The 18,318-nt window shown below is 39.0% G+C and overlaps 1 protein-coding gene across 2 annotated transcripts in view; it reads left to right on the top strand.

Moving 5' to 3' along the window:
- MYO1B (myosin IB) overlaps positions 1-18,318 on the top strand; it is a 95,487-nt gene that overhangs the window by 37,098 nt on the left and 40,071 nt on the right. For both annotated transcript variants that reach the window (XM_009995243.1, XM_009995244.1), the window contains exons 5-10: positions 4,084-4,130; positions 6,748-6,811; positions 15,799-15,897; positions 16,279-16,382; positions 17,209-17,356; positions 17,818-17,936. In XM_009995243.1, the coding sequence (XP_009993545.1) occupies positions 4,084-4,130; positions 6,748-6,811; positions 15,799-15,897; positions 16,279-16,382; positions 17,209-17,356; positions 17,818-17,936 (581 nt within the window). The remainder of the gene's footprint in view (positions 1-4,083; positions 4,131-6,747; positions 6,812-15,798; positions 15,898-16,278; positions 16,383-17,208; positions 17,357-17,817; positions 17,937-18,318) is intronic.

Here is an 18,318-nt window from a genome sequence, read left to right on the forward strand (position 1 = left end):
GAGCTGGTTTTGAAAAATATCTTTTGTTGTTCCATTGCTATTTGGTGTCTAAAACCATATGAGATGCTTTCTGTGAAGATACCTACAAGATTTTTTTTCAATTATAGAGAGGTTTTCTTGAGAATCCAGAGAGTTGCAGCCTGACCTTGGTGCCCAGGAAGGTACATTATGGAGCAGATCGTCTTGGGTGCCATCACATGGCACATATAGGACAACCAGGCAATCAGGCCTAGTCAGCATGGGGTTATAAAAGGCAGGTCCTACTAGACTAACCTGATCTCCTTCTATGACAGGGTGACCCACGTGGGTGAGGGAAAGGCTGTGAATGTTGCCTACCCCTAGGAAGCCTTTGGCACAGTTTCCCACAGCATGCTCCTGGATAAACTGGCTGCTCATGGCTTGGACAGGTGTACACTTTGCTGAGTAAAAACCTGACTCGATGGCTGGGCCCAAAAAGTTGTGGTAAATGGAGTTAAATCCAGTTGGCCAGTCACAAGTGGTGTTCCCCAGGGCTCAGTTCTGTTTAATATCTTTATCGATGATCTGGACAAGGGGATAGAATGCACCCACAGTAAGTTTGCAGATTACACCAAGTTGGATGGGAGTGTTGATCTGCCTAAGGGTATAAAGTCTTTACAGAGGGACCTGGACAGGCTGGATTGATTGGCCTAGGCCAACAGTATGAGCTTCGACAGGGCCATGTCCTGGATCCTGCACTTTGGCCACAACAACCCCATGCTATGTTACAGGCTTGGGGAAGAGTGGCTGAAAAGCTGCCCAGAGGAAAAGGCCCTGGGGGTGTTGGCCAACAGTGGGCTGAACATGAGCCAGCAGTGTGCCCAGGTGGACAAGAAGGCAAATGGCATCCTGGCCTGTATCAGGAATAGCATGGCCAGCAGGAGTAGCGAAGTGATCATGTCCTGTACTCAGCACTGGTGAAACTGCACCTCAAGAATTGTGTTCAGTTCTGGGCCCCTCACTATAAGAAGGATGTTGAGGGGCTGGAGAGTGTCCAGAGAAGCTGGTGAAGGGTCTAGAGTTCAAGTCCTAGGGGGAATGGCTGAGGGAGCTGGAGTTGTTTAGTTTGGAGAAAAGGAGGCTGAGGGGAGACTTTGTCACTCTCTACAACTCCCCGGAAGGAGGTTGTATCCAAGTGGGGGTTGGTATCTTCTTCCAAGTAACAAACAATAAGAGCAAGAGGAAATGGCTTCAAGTTATGCCAGGTGAGGTTCAGATTAGATATTAGAAAAAATTTCTTCACTGAAGGGGTTGTTAGGCACTGGAACAGGCTGCTCAGGGCAGTGCGGGAGTCACCATCCCTGGAGGTATTTAAAAGCTGTGTAGATGTGGTGCCAAGAGATATAGTTTAGTGGTGCACTTGGCAGTTGGACTTGATGATCTTAAAGGTCTTTTCCAACATAAATGATTCTATGAGAAGAAAACTGTTTCCCTTATGCATTGAGAGCATAGGAAGTTAGGTCATGTTTCCCAGACTCCTCCTGCTGCTCTCTGAGGGTGTACCCTTTCTTAACCCTGCCTTGATGATGCTTGGCTGCATCAAAACACTTCAGTTTAATCCCTCTGACTAATTTCCTTCCAAATCATATTATTATAGTCTCTAGTAAATAAACATGTTCTGTAAAGCATTATTTTTCTTTCAGAAAAAAAAAACAAACAAGTGAAGAAATGGGTCTTAGAATAAACTAAGCCAATACATATGCATGCTTATTGTTCCCTGAGCTTGGTGACTTTGTTGCCCAGTCTTCCTGACAACTGCCTTACCTGCTCTCCCATGAAAAACTTCTAATTTTTTTAATTAGTCATTTTAATATAAAAATGTTGCCTGCCAGAAACAGGTTCTTTATTTTGCCTGGAGAGAGGATAGATGATCCCCAAAGCTTGCAGTTTGGTCCCACTGTCTAGTAATAGCCTTCAGAAGTGCCTTGGTTAGCACTGACTTGTTTAGGTCTATTGTGTTGATTCCTGGCAGGAATCTTTCCTGCAGTTCTCTGAGCTGCTGTGGTGCTCAGACAAACTCTCGTGACTGCTGCACAGTCCCTTTGCATTATGACCAGGTGATATGCAGTGCTAAGGCTGTTGAGTGACAACATTTTATTTATTGCCCACATATCTGTGTGTACATGTGAGGAGTTGGAGTCTGCAGGGAGCAAGCACTCACACTTATACAAGTGAGACCAGGGGGCCAAAAATAAAGAAAAAGGGAAGGGAGTGCAAAAGTGAGCTGAGAACAGCAGTGAACTGGATGGGCAAAATGTGGACATTGACTGTACACAAGCCAAAAATGGCAAGTACAGACTTGTAAAGCAAGGATGAAATGTTAACAGTTGAGAATTTAAAAAAATGCTGGGTAAGCCTTTCTTTGATCAGCTCTATTCCACTTAAAGCTCTATGGGGAGACTGGCATCATCCATTGATTTGGGTTCACAGAGAAGAGCTGTGTTGCTTTAACACTGTCCTAGAGGGCAGATTTCAGACATAGACAGAAATAGTATGGGAACTACGGAGGCTTTTCTTGCCAAACGTAGGTTTGTCCTCAGGGTCTGCCAAGTTTATTGGACTTCTTGGTTTGTGAATCTTCGTTTTAAAACCAAAGGAATAGAGTAAGCTTACAGAAGAGTGCCTTGTTGCTTTAAGGTGTTATTTGTTCTACTTCGTGTGCAGGTAACTGTTTAGCTTTTTGGAAGGTAGGGCATCTTCCTACTCAGCCACAAGGCTGCTGAGCAAGCCTGGCTGCTTATATACATTTTTCACAGAAATTAAGTTTTTGTGGTTAGATTTGTTTTTCTTTGGTTATGTGGGTCTGTTTCAGTCAAGCTGCAGTGCAAGAAAATGACATAAATGTTACATATGCATAATTTATCTTAGGGGAATTTTTTTTTTTTAAAGTACAGTTGCTACTGTAGATTAACTTTTAGAAACAATGAATTAGGGAGAACTGAGGAATGTGTCTCATGCTTTATAATGGAACATTTGTGCTTGATTCTGTGCAGTTATAAATGAATCTACTGTTCAGCACTGTGTTTAAGAAAATGCAGCTCAGAGATTTGGTTGTTGAAAAGATGATTTATTGCAGGGCATAAAGATTTTAAAAACAATTCTTTCACTTATCCTTGGCCTTCAGGAGCAACAAACTTTTCCTTTTGGCTTCAGTTCTTTGATCAAGAATAAGTCTACTCATGCAAGTTTCTTGAAGCCTAAAAGCATGTCTTTATTTCTGTCCAAAAAACATTGACTTGACTTGATCTTTGAAAATATATATGCTACATAAATAAATACTGGGATAAATAAAGTCTCCTGTTGGAGTTGGACTGCTATACTTAGTAATGTGGGGGACACTGCAGTTTGACTCAGTGTGCTTTGACAATGTGTGATGTTTAGACCTTGAATTGTCCTCCTGAGTTCTTATCTCACCTATGTTTTAGGCTGGTGGCTGCACATCTGAATGTAGCCCTGGGAAGTCCTGTGTTGGAGACTTTTCACTATCAGAAAACTTGAGTTAAAGAAATTAAAATTCAGCTTAAGCTAGTACAGATGTCTTGGACATTTACCCGTTTCAAGGCATTGATTAATCTGTCCCATGCAAACAATTTTTAAGTGCCATTCTGTAATTTCCTCAGTTCTGGCCTCCATCTTTTATCAGCTTTGTTCTGGGAACAAAGATTAATTATTTCTCTGAATTGAAGAGAAAGAAGTATTTCCTATATTTAAAGTTATTTGAATAATAACATTTTAAAATTGATGATTCAAACCCTGAGGGTATTGGCTCAATCCAGGTGCAGTTGTCTTGAAACCATTTTCCCTCGTATATTTTTATTTCAGTTTTTTAATCCAAAGAAGTGTTAAGGCTAAACTACTTTGGGCTTCACTAGGTGTATTCTCACTTGTGATCATGGCTGTCATGCTCTGTCTTTCCCCAGAGACTGATACCCATACATAGAGGAGCCTGTTGTTTCTCAGAAGTCTATGATTCCTTTAAATATGTAAACAGTCATAAATAATTTAGCATTTCAATATTTCTTACTCATAGAGTTGGTTCTCATATTTGTTTTTCTCTTTCTCCAGCTTTTGGAAATGCCAAAACTGTGAGGAATGACAACTCCTCTAGATTTGTAAGTATTTTCTTCATGGCTGATTTTTAATTCCTTTTAGGGGGGAGCATGTGATGCACTTTTGGCTATTTCTGTTTTAACTGGTGTCAGACATGAAGGCATCTGTAAGGAGGGAATGAACGATTTTGAGAAAGAACCGTCTTATAGTTGGCTGAGGACACTGGTGTTTGGAGAAGGCAAAGACCTTCCACAGCAATCAACATTTCATTTTGTAGAGTGGAGCATGTTCTCCTTCCCCAGTGTTTTAGCAGTGCATTATTAGAAGTGACTCATCTTTTTACAAGATGTTTAACCTTGTCAGAAATCTTGTTGTGTTATGATGTGGACACAGTCTTCCATTGAGAATCAAAGTAGAGGTGAAAACCAAGAAAACAAAAAAGAAAAAACCCAGAAGATTAGGATGTGTCAGTCTGTGACCGGATGAAAACTTAATTACAGTGCAGCTGGATTCTTTAATTTTCTGATGCTGGTGGCTTTAATGTCAGTGACCATGTGCCTACCTACTGGTCTGCTTAGCAGTCAGTCTTTCTGCATGATCATGTTTTCCATCCATATCTATACCTTTTTTTTGGTTAAAATTGCTATGTCAGCTTCTCGTTTTCTTCTTGTGAAGTTTCAAACTGTGTTTACAACTCTAGTTTTCATCTAACATTTGTAACATTTTTTGGCTTCTTAATAATCAACTGGTTGAATTCAGGCTCTTTTAGCATGAAACTGAATGTGAAATTATAATGATTGACAATTGGCAAAAAAAAAAATCAGTATTGCAGCTAGAGTGGGGAGATTCAGAAGTGTAAGTACTCACCATAGTTTCTTCTACTAAAATCAGATGACTATATAACTTTGTTCACTTGGATGCAAAGGAGTAAGATTGTGAGATGTGTAAACAACAGAAGACACATGAATACACTGGGAAAAAGGTGCATTGTGAGTAAAAGTAAATGGATAAAAGCCTGGATACTGTGACACTAGAGAGCAGCTTTTTTTCCCCATGTGGGAGACTTTTACCCTCTTCCTTTCTGATTTTTGGGGTTGATGATGTTGTGACAAAGGTCTACAAATGCTTCTTCTGCAGCTGTCATTGCCTCTGCTTGTGTGCAGAGCCAAGGGTCTTCATTACAAGGTCAGGGCCAAAATTTAAGGCACTGTAGAAATGTTTTTTGTTATAAAACAGAAAAAATGCAACTGTCAGAGATGATGAACTACAGAAAGGAAGAGGAGACAGCAAAGAGGAGAAGAGGTGCTGTTTGCAAACAGAAGCCTTCCCAGGACAAAGTGCAACCAACTACTAATTTGCCTTTTAAGTACTTGCTTATAAACATAAAGCTAAAAATACTTTTGGAAACATCCAGCTGGCCCAGTCCTTGGGAAATTAAAATTTAATTATCTGATTTAATTCTTTATCTCAGAAATTTGAATCAGCTCAGAATTAACTTCAAACAAAGAAGTACAAGTACTGTCCTGTCTAGCCTGCCTTGGTTGCCAGCAAGGAAAAGAATAGAGTTTAAATAGAGTCAAGCCAATCTTGACAAAATACCTAGTAAATTAGAAAATATGTTGAGGGAGTCAGGATAAAGTGCTTGTTGTTTTTTTTTAATATATATTCTGTAATTAAAAGAGAAGGAAAAGAAAAGGACTCTTCCTAAATGCAGTGAATAAGGAAGTATAAAGACAAGGCTTCTCTTTTCAACAGGATGGTTTTGTCCTCTGTAAGTAAGCGTCAGAGGATGGTGAGATCATTTCTGTGTACGGTTTGTGGAATTTGTTTGAATTACTACCAGCAGTTTTTATCTTGCTAAACTTCCTTGCCAATGTACACTGCACTGCTTTTGCCTTTTCTACACAGCAAGGGTCTGTCCATTTTGTCACTGTTAAACATAGCTGTTACTACATTAAGCACGTGTCATCTAAATTAAAATGATGCAAAGACCAGAGTGGTGTTCTGCGATGTGGGAAAGTCAGACAGAAGTCAAGGAAACACACTGTGCCAGTACGGCTGAAAACGAAATTGCTCTTGTGGTGACAGTCTGTTAATTGTTGCCTCTGGTCTCCTGAGTTACTAGGCAAAGAGTTCAGTGGGAAATATCCATCACTTTTACAAGGCAGGCACACGCTTAGGGACAGACGCCCCATGATTACTAACAGTACTTGTTGCCAGCCAGTCCTTAAAGCCAAACAGAGCGGCTGTCCTTCAACTGCTGCAATTCATGCTCTGAGATGATTTACACTGAGAAAATCAAGCTGTGTGGAAGAGAATTTCTTCCTGCCTTCTTCCTTCGATAAGCATGGTCACATGTACATGGCCACAAGTATTATTTGGTGTTCTTGGTGTTCCAGTGAAAGTTTATACAATGTACTTTTTCTTCAGATAACCTTAGAAACTGAGCAAATTACTGGGTTGTATTACAATCGTGATTAAAGCTATTTTCTTGAAAATCTTTGGCTGTGCTAATGCAATTGTCTTGGAAGCTTTGAATAATTTCCTGTTTTTCAAAATGTGACTGATGCCAGATTGCTCTTTTAGCCTGTAAAAATGACCAACCAACTTCTTAAAAAATGTCTTGAGTGTTTTTTTCTTAAACAGAACTTACATTCCTAAAATATGTTGCTTTCACAGGGAAAATATATGGATATTGAGTTTGATTTCAAGGGTGACCCACTTGGAGGAGTTATAAGCAACTGTGAGTATTACACTTAGTATCAGCATTTTAACAGTTTAAAATGTTTTGCTCAAAAAAAGAAGATGAAGATTATTGAAGAGATCAGCTGCGTTTATCTAATTGAATCTCTCTCCATTCTGTGTTAAATTTTGATTTTTAATTTTGTTGTTGTTACTGAAAAGAATACCTCAGGGTAAGTGAAAACAGACTTGAAGAAGCAAGCATGAATGATGAATGCACTGTATTGTTTTAAGAGGTAATGAGTAAGGTGTGTGGGTAATTGTCTCTGAAGCTGGTAGCAGATGGATCAAGTGTATCTGAGGCTCTTTTTATATTTGAATCCCTGGGATCAGCTGTGGTACTTGATCTGATAGGTCATGTATTTATGACAGAAGAAGTCTGAGATACATTGTGTTCTGATTCATGACATGAAGTGACATGTGACATGAAGTATGCTGGAGATGACCATGAGGTGAGGATGCTTATTTGAAATCAAAACATTCTGGACTAAATTTAACCCACAGTATAGGAAAAGGCTTATCATGAGGAATGATGACCAAGAGCTGTTTGGTTTAGAGAGGGAAAGGTGGCTTCAGATTTTATTACTTGATGTGATGCTGCTGCTGGGAAATCTGTAACAGTTCAGAAATTTTAACCAGCTGACTGGTTGTTGGGAAGAAAGAGTCCGGGAACTGAATGCCAGCCTAAGATGCTTTGACCTGCTTTTCTTTTGAGAGTTTAAATGCAGTTTTTAAAAGAAACTGCTCTTCTATGCTATATTGAGTTATGTTTGCTTGGTTTTCTTATTTTTAAAAAGGGAAGGAGGAGGGCAGTGGCTGACTATACTAGGTGACTCTGACCTAGCCCTGACCTCTCTTCCCACTCAGATGAATTAATTGCTGTTTCTAGACACTTTGACTCCATTTTACTGGTTGTGAAATAAAGAGAATTGTCCAAGGTGCACTGAACTCTCCATATATATATAATAGAAACATTTGAAACATTGTGAAGAATTTTATCTATAAATATAGGTTTTGATTCTTTTTTTTCAGAGGTCAAACTTTTTTTTCTGGACTAGGTCATCTTTTGGACCTGGGCCTGAAAGAGCATGATTTTGTGACAGTACATGTTGAAACTCAAAAGCAGTTTAAGTGTTTATGGCTATCTATTAACTTTGACATTTGGCAGTCAACAAAATTAGAGGCCAAACACACTCATCAATAATTAAATGTGAACAGAAAGGCCCTAGCAGGCTAGCTGTGTTTTGTTTGTTTTTTCTTTTTATTTCCAGTTCAAAACAGATACATTAAACCAGACTCTTCTTTGCAGAGTGGATGTTCAACAGTTGGTCTTTGAAAATATTATGCTGAATCATCTAATTAAAATGTGTCATAGCAGAAGGTGATTGAAATAGTTACTCTATAGTTTATCTGCCTTATAAATCTTTGCCTGTTGTAATTACAGCATTACTTGTAATTATAATGATGTGATGACATGTAATCAAGGGCAGACATATTTTTTAGATCTTCCGAAAAGATGCCTATCTCAAGCATTCTCCTTGTCTTTTCACATTTAGTAGATATCTAATAGCAAAATGGTTAATATAAACTTAAAAAATAAAGGCCGTATGTGTAAGCCTTGTTGTGGAAAATGTTACTTGTTGAACTATGAATTACCCCATACTTAAAGTGTATGTCACAGTTTAATACTGAGTTCCTGCAGCTACATGTTGACATAGCTCATCTTTCATTTAATGCTCATAAAATTTGGTAGTTCATCCATCTCTCTTTATAAAACAGGTTTTAATTCTGTGCAGTTCCTGCCTTGCATTTTTCCACACATCTGCAGTATTGCATTTATCTGGATGAGAAATTGTTCTGTTGTGAGGTATCACCATTCTGGAGATAGCAAGGGCTTAAATTCTTTTACACCAGTTATAATTTACTGTGGTTTTAGTAAAATTTAGGATCTGTTGTCTTAGTTCATCAAGTAGGATGTCAAGAAGTGCTTATGTTTTCCATCCTGAAAGAGAAAGTATGGTATTTTCACATTCTGACCATCTGTTGGTTTGGTGTTAGCACGATGGGACGATGACATCATAACATTGTGATTAAGCTTTTAATAGTTGTATCTCATGAGCTTCCTTTTCAAACACCAGTGAAGTTAGTGGGTTTTTTGGATCGCAGCCTATGTCACCAAGATGTATTTCCTACTGTGAGTAGCTGGAAGCAGACATGGTCGCCATCTAGTTTATTTTGATGGCAAGAAGGGTAACAAAAGTAAGTTACTAGTTTTATCAGCATGGTAAAGATGAGCAGAGAGCCATTAGAATCAAAAGTCTTGTTTGAACCGATCTGTTTTGTCCTGCTCTGAAATGCTCTGAAGCTGTAGGAAAGGCTGGTGAGTCTGCTCCCTTCATGGACCTGCTGCTGTCACCTTCCCTTGGGCCATTCTCCTGGTGTCCTTCAGTGAGCTCTTACTTCATAATGACAAGAGTTGACCTACAAGTGAACCTTTCAGGGAGAGGAGCTAGAGGGTGAAATTATCATGACAATGCCTACTGCATGTCTGTCCTGTCCTGGACAAAGTGAATGGAAAAGTCCATTGGGCTTTAGCAGGAGCTGATTCATTTGCTGTTTAATGTGCCTTAAATGGAAGGGTAAATTTTTTTGAGTAAAATTAAAATGGGAATAACCAAATTGAAGGGACTGTAATGGAAGGTGTTTGTAACATCTATTAAGTCAGAACTGGTCTGTTTGCAAACAGAAGGTAATTTAATGTTTGAACACCGTAAAATACATCAAGACTTGTTACAGGTGCATTGTGGCTGCTCAGAGCTGAGTGCACTGGTTTGTAAAGCATTTGGCTTACTCCTATATCATGATGTACAGTCATAAAAATAAACAGGGAGTGAAAATTTTGACATTAATGTGATTTATGCAGTTATTAAATATGCTACTTCAGTCAAGAATTTTTTCCCCCTAGACTAGAAAAGAAAAATAATTTCAGGTAATGCATTGATGATGCTTGTTTGTCACTAAGTTGGCAGCAACTGAGGGGCAGGGGGAGCAGGAGGGTGAAGAAAGGCTGAGTAAGCTGATCTATGTAGCAAGGCTGAGTTGTTCAAATCGTCCCTTTTTGTTAGCTTTCTGTGAAGGTCGCAGCTTGTTTCCCTGATGGGGGAGAGCTGCTGCAATCCATGCAAGCTGACAAGCAGCCCAGCATTCACCAGCTGATCTGTTTCGTATGTGTGGGGTTAAGAAGCCCAAATTGCTTTGGTGAGCTTTCCTGAAAGCTAAGCCCTTGCTGCATTGGTCACCTCCGACTGTAGATACCCACTGTTGTGTTGTAGCAAACACCAGTCCCTGTGCTGCTCTAAAATGCATTTACAAACAGGTAAATCACATTTACATTTGCTCTCACTGCACCGAGGACGAGGTGTATGTGCCCTCTCTGGCCTCCCATGGGGTTTTCACGGTTGCTGCTGTTGCAGTGAATAATCTTGTCAGCACTTACCTGCTCAGAGGTTTTCTTTCCAGAGCGCTTGTGAGGAAAGGCAGTTGGAGTGTTGGTTTATTAACTTGCCTTTGCCTGAGTATACTCTTGTGGAAATAAATTACAGAGACCATCAATACTATTCTTGATTTTCCATTTATTGTAACTACCGTGTTGTAGTTGGGGATGGGAACAGGAGAAAGGTGGACAAGAGACTGCTTTTCTGTAAATACAGACTAATATGTATTTTATGTAAAACTGGGTATGTTTGTTTTCAGAAAGATAGGTGCTAATTGCAGTAGCTTGTACAGATCTACAATACTACTTTCTGCTCACAGATGCTATGCTGTTTTGTACTCCAGGTGATGTTTGTGTGCACACAAACGTTTGTTAGTTTTGTGACTGGTTTTGTGTACACTACATTTTTTTTCTTGAATTGGTTTAGCATGGCACAGGCCAAATGGGTTGACATTTGCAGTTTTTAGACCTTTTAAAAGTAGGGATCTTTCAATTTCTTTCCCAGAGTATTTGTAAGTCTTAAATGTTCATGTTTCATTTTGGATTTCCTGCTGAAAGACACCTAGCTTTTTAGCTTTAGGTGATCTTTCCTAATCTGTCTAAGCCCTTTCAGTGCTTTAATGATTAACTGGAAGACAACAGCCGTGCAGGTGAACCACCGTGTATGTACTGCCTGCTTTTGAAAAGCCATTTTTAACTGGCACAGTGTACTTGAAGTCCACATAACAAGTGATTAAGAAAGGACCCTGTTTTACCATCTTTTCCAGCAACAACATGAAAGAAACTTATCATGTTTGTCTAAAGCAGTAACTGTTGTAAGTTACCAAAGTGATAGCAATAATTTTACAACTTGTTCTTGTTTGCAACTTGTTTGTTCATGTTTAAAAGACAAAAGAAATTGCCCACTTACTGGGAAATCAACAACTTGATTGTAGTTATGTGGTTGCTGTTAGTAATCTCCTTTGCTCCAGGAAATATTACACAAATTTTACAAGTAGGCATTATGTAAAGAGATACTAATTCTTGTTGATTTTTATTTTGTTGTTAATTTTCACCATCTCCCATGGTGTTCCAGTCAGCACAGCTGCCTCCCTTTAGGCAATTGCCTTGTCTAAATTAGGAAGTGTGTTTTTTTAAAAAAAGCAACAACTAATACTAAACATTTTGATTGACTTATTTTTAAACATCATTTATCACTAAAGCAATCAGCATTTAATACTCTTTAGACTGTGCAATCATCATATTTTCACTGCATATACTGCCCAGATATGAGTTTTTATTTGATACCATTATGGATCATTTCATTCAAGAGAAGGTTGTTATAAACTTGATGGGAATAATGGGGAAAAAGTTTTTGAGAAAGCTCTATTTTATTTTCTTTTTCATTGGTGATTTCTTTTGATGATAGCTGAAGAATCAAGGTAGGAAATTAGAAAGCATAATTGAATATGGCATGGGTGTAGAGATAAGCTGCTGTGACTAGAAAATATTCTGTGACTTTGGTTGAATAGCTATAAAGTTCCTTGGTCATTGTCAGTTGAAGAGACTGACTTAAAATAAATTTTTCCTGGATTATTCAGAATGCACCAAGGTAGTGTTGGTTTTTTTTGTTTGTAATGTTTATTCATTCCTTTCTTGAATGTTGATTCAATTTCTAGTGTATTTAGAGAAATACAAATATCCTAAGTTTTTCTGCATCAGTCGAGTTCATGGGTCAAGTAACCAAAAAGTAACCACATTTGTACATTGAAGCTTGCAGAAGTATTCAGCATGTTGGGTTTTTTTCATGTTGAATTCACTTAACTGGTCTAGCCAGGATGCTTACATAGATCTCTTGCATAATATTGTGTTATCAAGGAATAACAAGTAGTCTTCAGAACCTGAGGGATACAGTTGGATTTTATGTCATATGAATACATGGATTTAAAAAAATAAATATTATCTAAGAAGTGTTTAAAGGGTGGACTTTTCCAAAGCAATTGAATTTTTACAGTTGCTTTGATACACACAGCATGTTAGAAGTTTCACTTCAAGCAGAAGCATTGTTAAATAATGCAGAAAGAACACCTAATCCATAAATACACCATGGGTAGCTCTTTATGTTCTCTCTAGATAATTCTGTATAGTCCCTATACATAATTTATATAGAATGTATAACAAAATGTAATATGTGTAGAGTTTGGGTAGTTTTGCTTGTGTGTTTTCATATAGGTAAGCACCATCTGTCCACACATGCCACTGTAAAGAGAATGACCAAGTAGACAAGTGCAGGAATCTGAGGTGCACTTCTTTGTCTTCTCTTTTGACTGGTCAATCCACAGAATTTGAAAGCATGTGGAAATTACCACAGAAGTTACTGGTTGTGCTGTCTTTCCTTTAAGGAAAATACATCTAGATGATTTATTGAAATGCTAATTAAGGCAAACAAAGGGAAGAAGTTTCTTAAGAACAGGGCAGATGGTCTGGATCTTTTCTACCAGTCTGATTTCAGTCTGCATGTGGACATAAAGAAAAGGGGGGGGAAGCATAGAAAACTAATACTAAATACTAAAAGAATTAGTAGCAGCTGCTTTGTTAAGGTAAATACCTGATTGTCTGTTAGTAACTGCTTTCTGCAGTCTTTTTCCTCAATTACAAAGGCTGACAGAATATGGAATGTTGGGGCTTTGGCTAGCTGGCTGTTAATCAATTAACCTCCTTGCCTCTAAAAACATATAAATAAGATAACTGTGGTGAAAAATCCAAGGCAGTTATGCTTCTAACAACTCATTTGACATATGTTCAAGAAATTGTTAAATCTGCTGAAGGTATGCATGAATTAGAAGGCAGCTTACATATATTGTTTTGCCAGGATATGTAGCTGAGCTTTTATGATAAAAGTTGTGCAAATTTATACATAGAATATTTTTAAACTCAAATAAGCCAATCTGCTTCACAAACTGCATTACTTTAACATCCTTTGAAAGTACAGCCATTTCCTGAAGTGCACGTAGCCACTGCAGGAGCTGAAGTTGTTTATTTATTTGACATGAGGTTTAGCTGTGACTCCTTCCAACACTTCACTGGAGAATTTTTAATAGACTGGGAGCTTCCTGGTGCTCACCTTGGCTTTCTTGGCATTAACTCTTTGATGGTGGACCACAGCTCAAGGAGGGAAGCCCCAACCTTAGGTGAAGGTAGAGAGGTTACACACTAGGCTACAGGTGAGAGCTACACCTATGCCTTTCTGACATAGCATCAAACATCAATTGTTAGCCATCTAGGATTTTTAAAAGGAAAAGAAAAAGATGCCAATAAAATGGAAAAAAGCAGAAGTGGAAAATGTAACCTGCCCCATCCTCGTGTAAAGATGAGCTGCTGGCAGTAGGTGACAGCCACTTGTTGGAGTGTACCTTGGGTGTACTTTGTCATCAGGATGTGCAGAACTTCCAGGTGATGAAATAAGGCCACCTTTGGAAGGAAAGAGACTGTAGGGTTACTGAATTATAAAAATGCACATACCTATCCAAACAAGGAGAAGTTACTCATCAGATGCTCTGGTCCTTGGGAGCCCCGTTCACCATCACCTGCTGCACTGGTTACAGTTCTTCTCTCAGGAAATTGCATACTTATGGAATAACATAGTTCAGCTGCTCTTGTCCTACTACAAACCAGCCAGAATATTAATAATACTGGCTGAATTTCATCATTGTTGTCACTGGCTAATTATTAGAGTAGAAATCAAATTTTGACTCTGTATTGCTCTAGTTTATTTCAAGGAGGGCCTCCTAAGGCTTGTATAATTTTGTGGGTTGAAGTTTGATCTTTGGCTTCTACTCCACAAGAAGGGGTGTAAGCTTAACTAATTACAGTGGACAACACGAGGCACAACATGCTGCCTGTAGCTAGTGAAAACATGAGCACACTCTTGCCCTTCTCCTGGCTCCTCAGTCAAGGATCAAACCACAGGGCAGATGGTCCCCTTGGGCCAAGTCCTGACATGCCAGAAAGCCAGCAGAGCCTGGGGGCTGCAGCCTGGCACAGAGGCACCTGCCCCAGAGGCACCTGCCCCATGGTGGGACTGGGGGGCTGCACTGAGCCCCTCCTCTGGCTTTCTGTGTTGATAAGACTAAGCAGGCTCAGTTTCAGCAGAAATGAAAATTTGAGCAAAGTTATGAATAGAATGTATGTCGGGTACTATAGCAGCCAGGCAGGGAAAGTGTTTAGCAACCCCACATTTATGGTTGGACTTGGGATCTCAGAGGTCCTTTCCAACTGTGGCTGTTGTGTGATTCTGTGTCCTTAAATGTCTCAGTGTTCCCTGTTTTTTACCTTTATGAAAGTTTGATCTCAACTTTGTGGCAGCTCTTCCAAAGCGTGATATCCAAGCTGTGGTAATTTCAATTTTGGGACTTGCTTCTTGCTTGGGTGCAGCTTAGAGTGAATTGAGCCCTGGTCACGGGAAGCTGTGGTGCATCAGTAGTGGTAGGGACAAAGGGAGCTCAGTTGCTGTGCACTTGGAATGTGGCTCTGGATGACTCTGTCTTCAGATAACTGAACAGATGTAGCTTAAAAATAGTTCTGGAAACTGTGGGTTTGGTATCTGGAAAAATGGTGTGGAGTCCTGCTGTGCCACTGAAAAAAGAAGGAAAAAAATTTTATACTTACCAAAGCAGCAAGCGACACTGATATCTGTCCAGTGGTTCTCTTCCTGCATCCCCTTCCCTTTCCTGGTGTGCTGGGGACCACAGCCTTTCAGTTGGTGCAGGCTGAACAGCCTTTGGATCATCACCTCTGCAGTCACACTGTGTGGGGGAGTCTGAAGTGCTGCAAGTCAGGCAGCTGCTGCTGTCTGCCCACATTCCTGCCCTTCCTGGCAAGGCTGTCAATGTGCCTGTCACTAATGAGGGTGGACAAAGCACTCTTCTGGTCTTAACTACTCAGTCAGTGCAGTGATGCTTTTAAAAGTGCTGCTTTTCCATTTCACTTTAAATGTCTTATCATGGAGCTCTGTCAGTCCCAGTGGGACTTGTTTCATAGCCTGATGCACACAAGGTTCACAAAGTGCTACACGATTATTCAATAAAAATTCTTTCTTTGTGTGGCTTCATGCTTTCATTTACCCATCTTTCATGTGCTTAGCCTTTTTAACATTGCAGTTCTTTTCAAAACTTCATCCATACTATAATTCTCACCAAATCTTAATTTTGTGGTGGGACTGTAAATTGGTTGATGTCTTTTGAGCACATTGACTCCCTGGCCAGAGTTTTCTTTGCAGCTCATGGACTGCAGGACTTAGCAGTGAACTGGGATTACAGCTTGCCCAAATAATTTACTTTATAAATATGTAGTAATCTGATACATTGTGCTAAGGTTTGTGCCTACCATTTATCATCTAATTTGCTGCTGATGAGATAAAGCAATGAAACAGAAAACGAGGAGGGATTGTGTTCATATTAAAGTGTTTTGCTTCAGCAATCTTTCCCTGACCTGTGAGATTCTCTTTGTTTGTTTAGATCTGCTGGAGAAGTCTCGTGTTGTTAAGCAGCCAAGAGGCGAAAGAAACTTTCACATTTTCTATCAGATACTGTCTGGTGCCTCAGAAGATTTCCTCTGTAAGTGTTGGTCCTGTGCCATTCCCAGAAATGAGTAGTCTTTAATGTGCTGCTCCATGTACATCTTCTTTTGTGGAAAATGTTATATTTATTAATTTTTTCAAATTATTGGTGGCTGTGGCAATAGTAACACTAGTAAACATATGGTTTGGTGTTGTCCAGGCATCTGAGTAAGAACTGGCTTTGCAATGTATTGTAAACATAGCAGAAAGCCTGTTCTTACTTAGAAGCCTTGTAATTAAAAGATCCTTAAAGATAACTTAATTAATCCTACTTATTAATCCTACTAATAACAACAGTTCTAGACAATACGGGTTCTGGGATAAAAGAGAACATAACAAGAATGAAGTTAGTGATGATATTTTTAATTTGATTTATTAGGCAAACTCAAACTGGAACGGGACTTCAGCAGATACAACTACCTGGGCCTAGATTCTGCCAAAGTGAATGGAGTGGATGATGCTGCAAACTTCAGAACAGTCAGGGTGAGAAGTAACACTGGTTGAGTGCAAATTGCAAAAAGGCTCAACAGTAATGCAGAGTTCTTATGCCCTTGGTCTGGCTGTTCACTCTGGACTGGGAGGGACTTTCCTGAGTCATTTCAGATTGCTGCACACTTTTCATGCAAGGGCATAGCATGTTTGCACAGGGAAACTTATCTGCAACTGGAAAATACAAAGAACCAAGTTTCTGGAATATTCTAATGGAAATACAAAATGGGCAAGGTTATATTGTATAGTTACTTATGATGGCAGTGACTGAGCTTCATGAACCAAGGGTGGTGCTGACCCAGTCAAAATAACAGGGCTGGGATGGTTCTGAAGATGATCTATTGTGATGTTGTTTTCTTGATTACACCTGGACACAAGAAGAGTAAAGGATCCTGATACCTAGTGTATGCAAATTTAGATTATAAAAGTTACTGGCTTTTGGAGGAACAGAGTGGACTGTGGAGACAGCAATACCTATTCATTTGATTGTGGAAAGTTGGGTCAGGCTATAAATGTAAATTAAGTGGCAAAAAAAAAAAAAAAATAAAAAATACCACATTTTAGAAACCATCAATGGAATTAATTCTAGAATCAGACTGGACTGGCATGCCAGCTCAATTACCAGATCATCTTTAACCTCTCTTTTATATTAAAAAACTTACTTACCCAAGCACAATTATTGTATCATGTTCTTTTTTAGCAAAAGTATTCATAAAACAATTCTAACTTATGCTAATACAGATCAATAGAGAATTTTGCAAGTATGATCTGTTTGAATGTAGATTCTTTGATCTCATAATTTTTTTTGTCCTCTTTACAGAATGCAATGCAGATTGTTGGTTTTATGGATCATGAAACACAGTCTGTTTTTGAAGTGGTGGCAGCTGTTCTGAAACTGGGAAATATTGAATTTAAGCCTGAATCTCGTGTGAATGGCTTAGATGAAAGTAAAATCAAAGATAAAAATGGTAAGATGAGATTAGTAATGGGAGGAAAAACACCAATTTGTCTGAAGTAATTAATTTTGTAGTTTCTGTAGACATACAATATCTGTACAGATAAATTAGATTGTTTCTAAAACTCAACTGTAGGCAAATATGGGTTGAATTCTGTGCTATTTCAGTCACTGTTTAAAATTGCAAAAAATATTATTTTTCTCCCAGCTTATTAATACTTCCTTTTGAAATGTTAACTGGTGCTATGCATTTCTGTAACTGCTTGCTTATTCTACATCAGAGGGTTCTAGTTCTTCTGCAGCAGAGTGTTTCTGTCTGTAAGATCAGATCCATTTGGTCATATTTTTCCAGCTTATACATTTTGAAAGTTCATTTATTTTCATATTGAATTCCTTAAAACCTAGTAGTTTTGGAGGAGAAAAGCAAAGGTACAAAAGCATTAATTAGATTTACACTGTCCTTTTTCATGCTAGAGCTCAAGGAAATCTGTGAGTTGACAGGTATAGACCAGTCCGTCTTGGAAAGAGCTTTCAGCTTCCGGACAGTTGAAGCCAAGCAAGAGAAAGTTTCAACAACACTAAATGTGGCTCAGGTAAAAACAGCTCTTGAGTTTAAAGGAAAATAATCTTTTAAAGTGGCAATTTATTCTATATGACTAAACCATAACTGCACAAATAAAAGCTACAATAGGCTGTACTGGCTAAAACATGGCACTAGCCTAAGCTTGTTGTTTCTTCGGCATGTTCCAAGTGTCCAAGTATAGTGGATGTTTTGTTTCTATCTGTGAATTGCCTCAAAAGATGAGGGATAGGGAAATGTTGAAAAAATGAAACAAAACACATTGACATTATCATGGCAGGCTGTTCCCCCTTATAGCAGCTGGCGTGATTTCATGGGAGCTCTGTGTCCAGGCTGCTGAAAAACTTTTGCTGCCCGTTTATCTTTCTGTGGTGCTGCAGAGCCAGCCTGGCTGC

The sequence above is a fragment of the Chaetura pelagica genome, unplaced genomic scaffold (genome assembly GCF_000747805.2).
Source record: "Chaetura pelagica isolate M959 unplaced genomic scaffold, ChaPel_1.0 scaffold33, whole genome shotgun sequence".
NCBI classification, from domain to species: Eukaryota; Metazoa; Chordata; class Aves; order Apodiformes; family Apodidae; genus Chaetura; species Chaetura pelagica.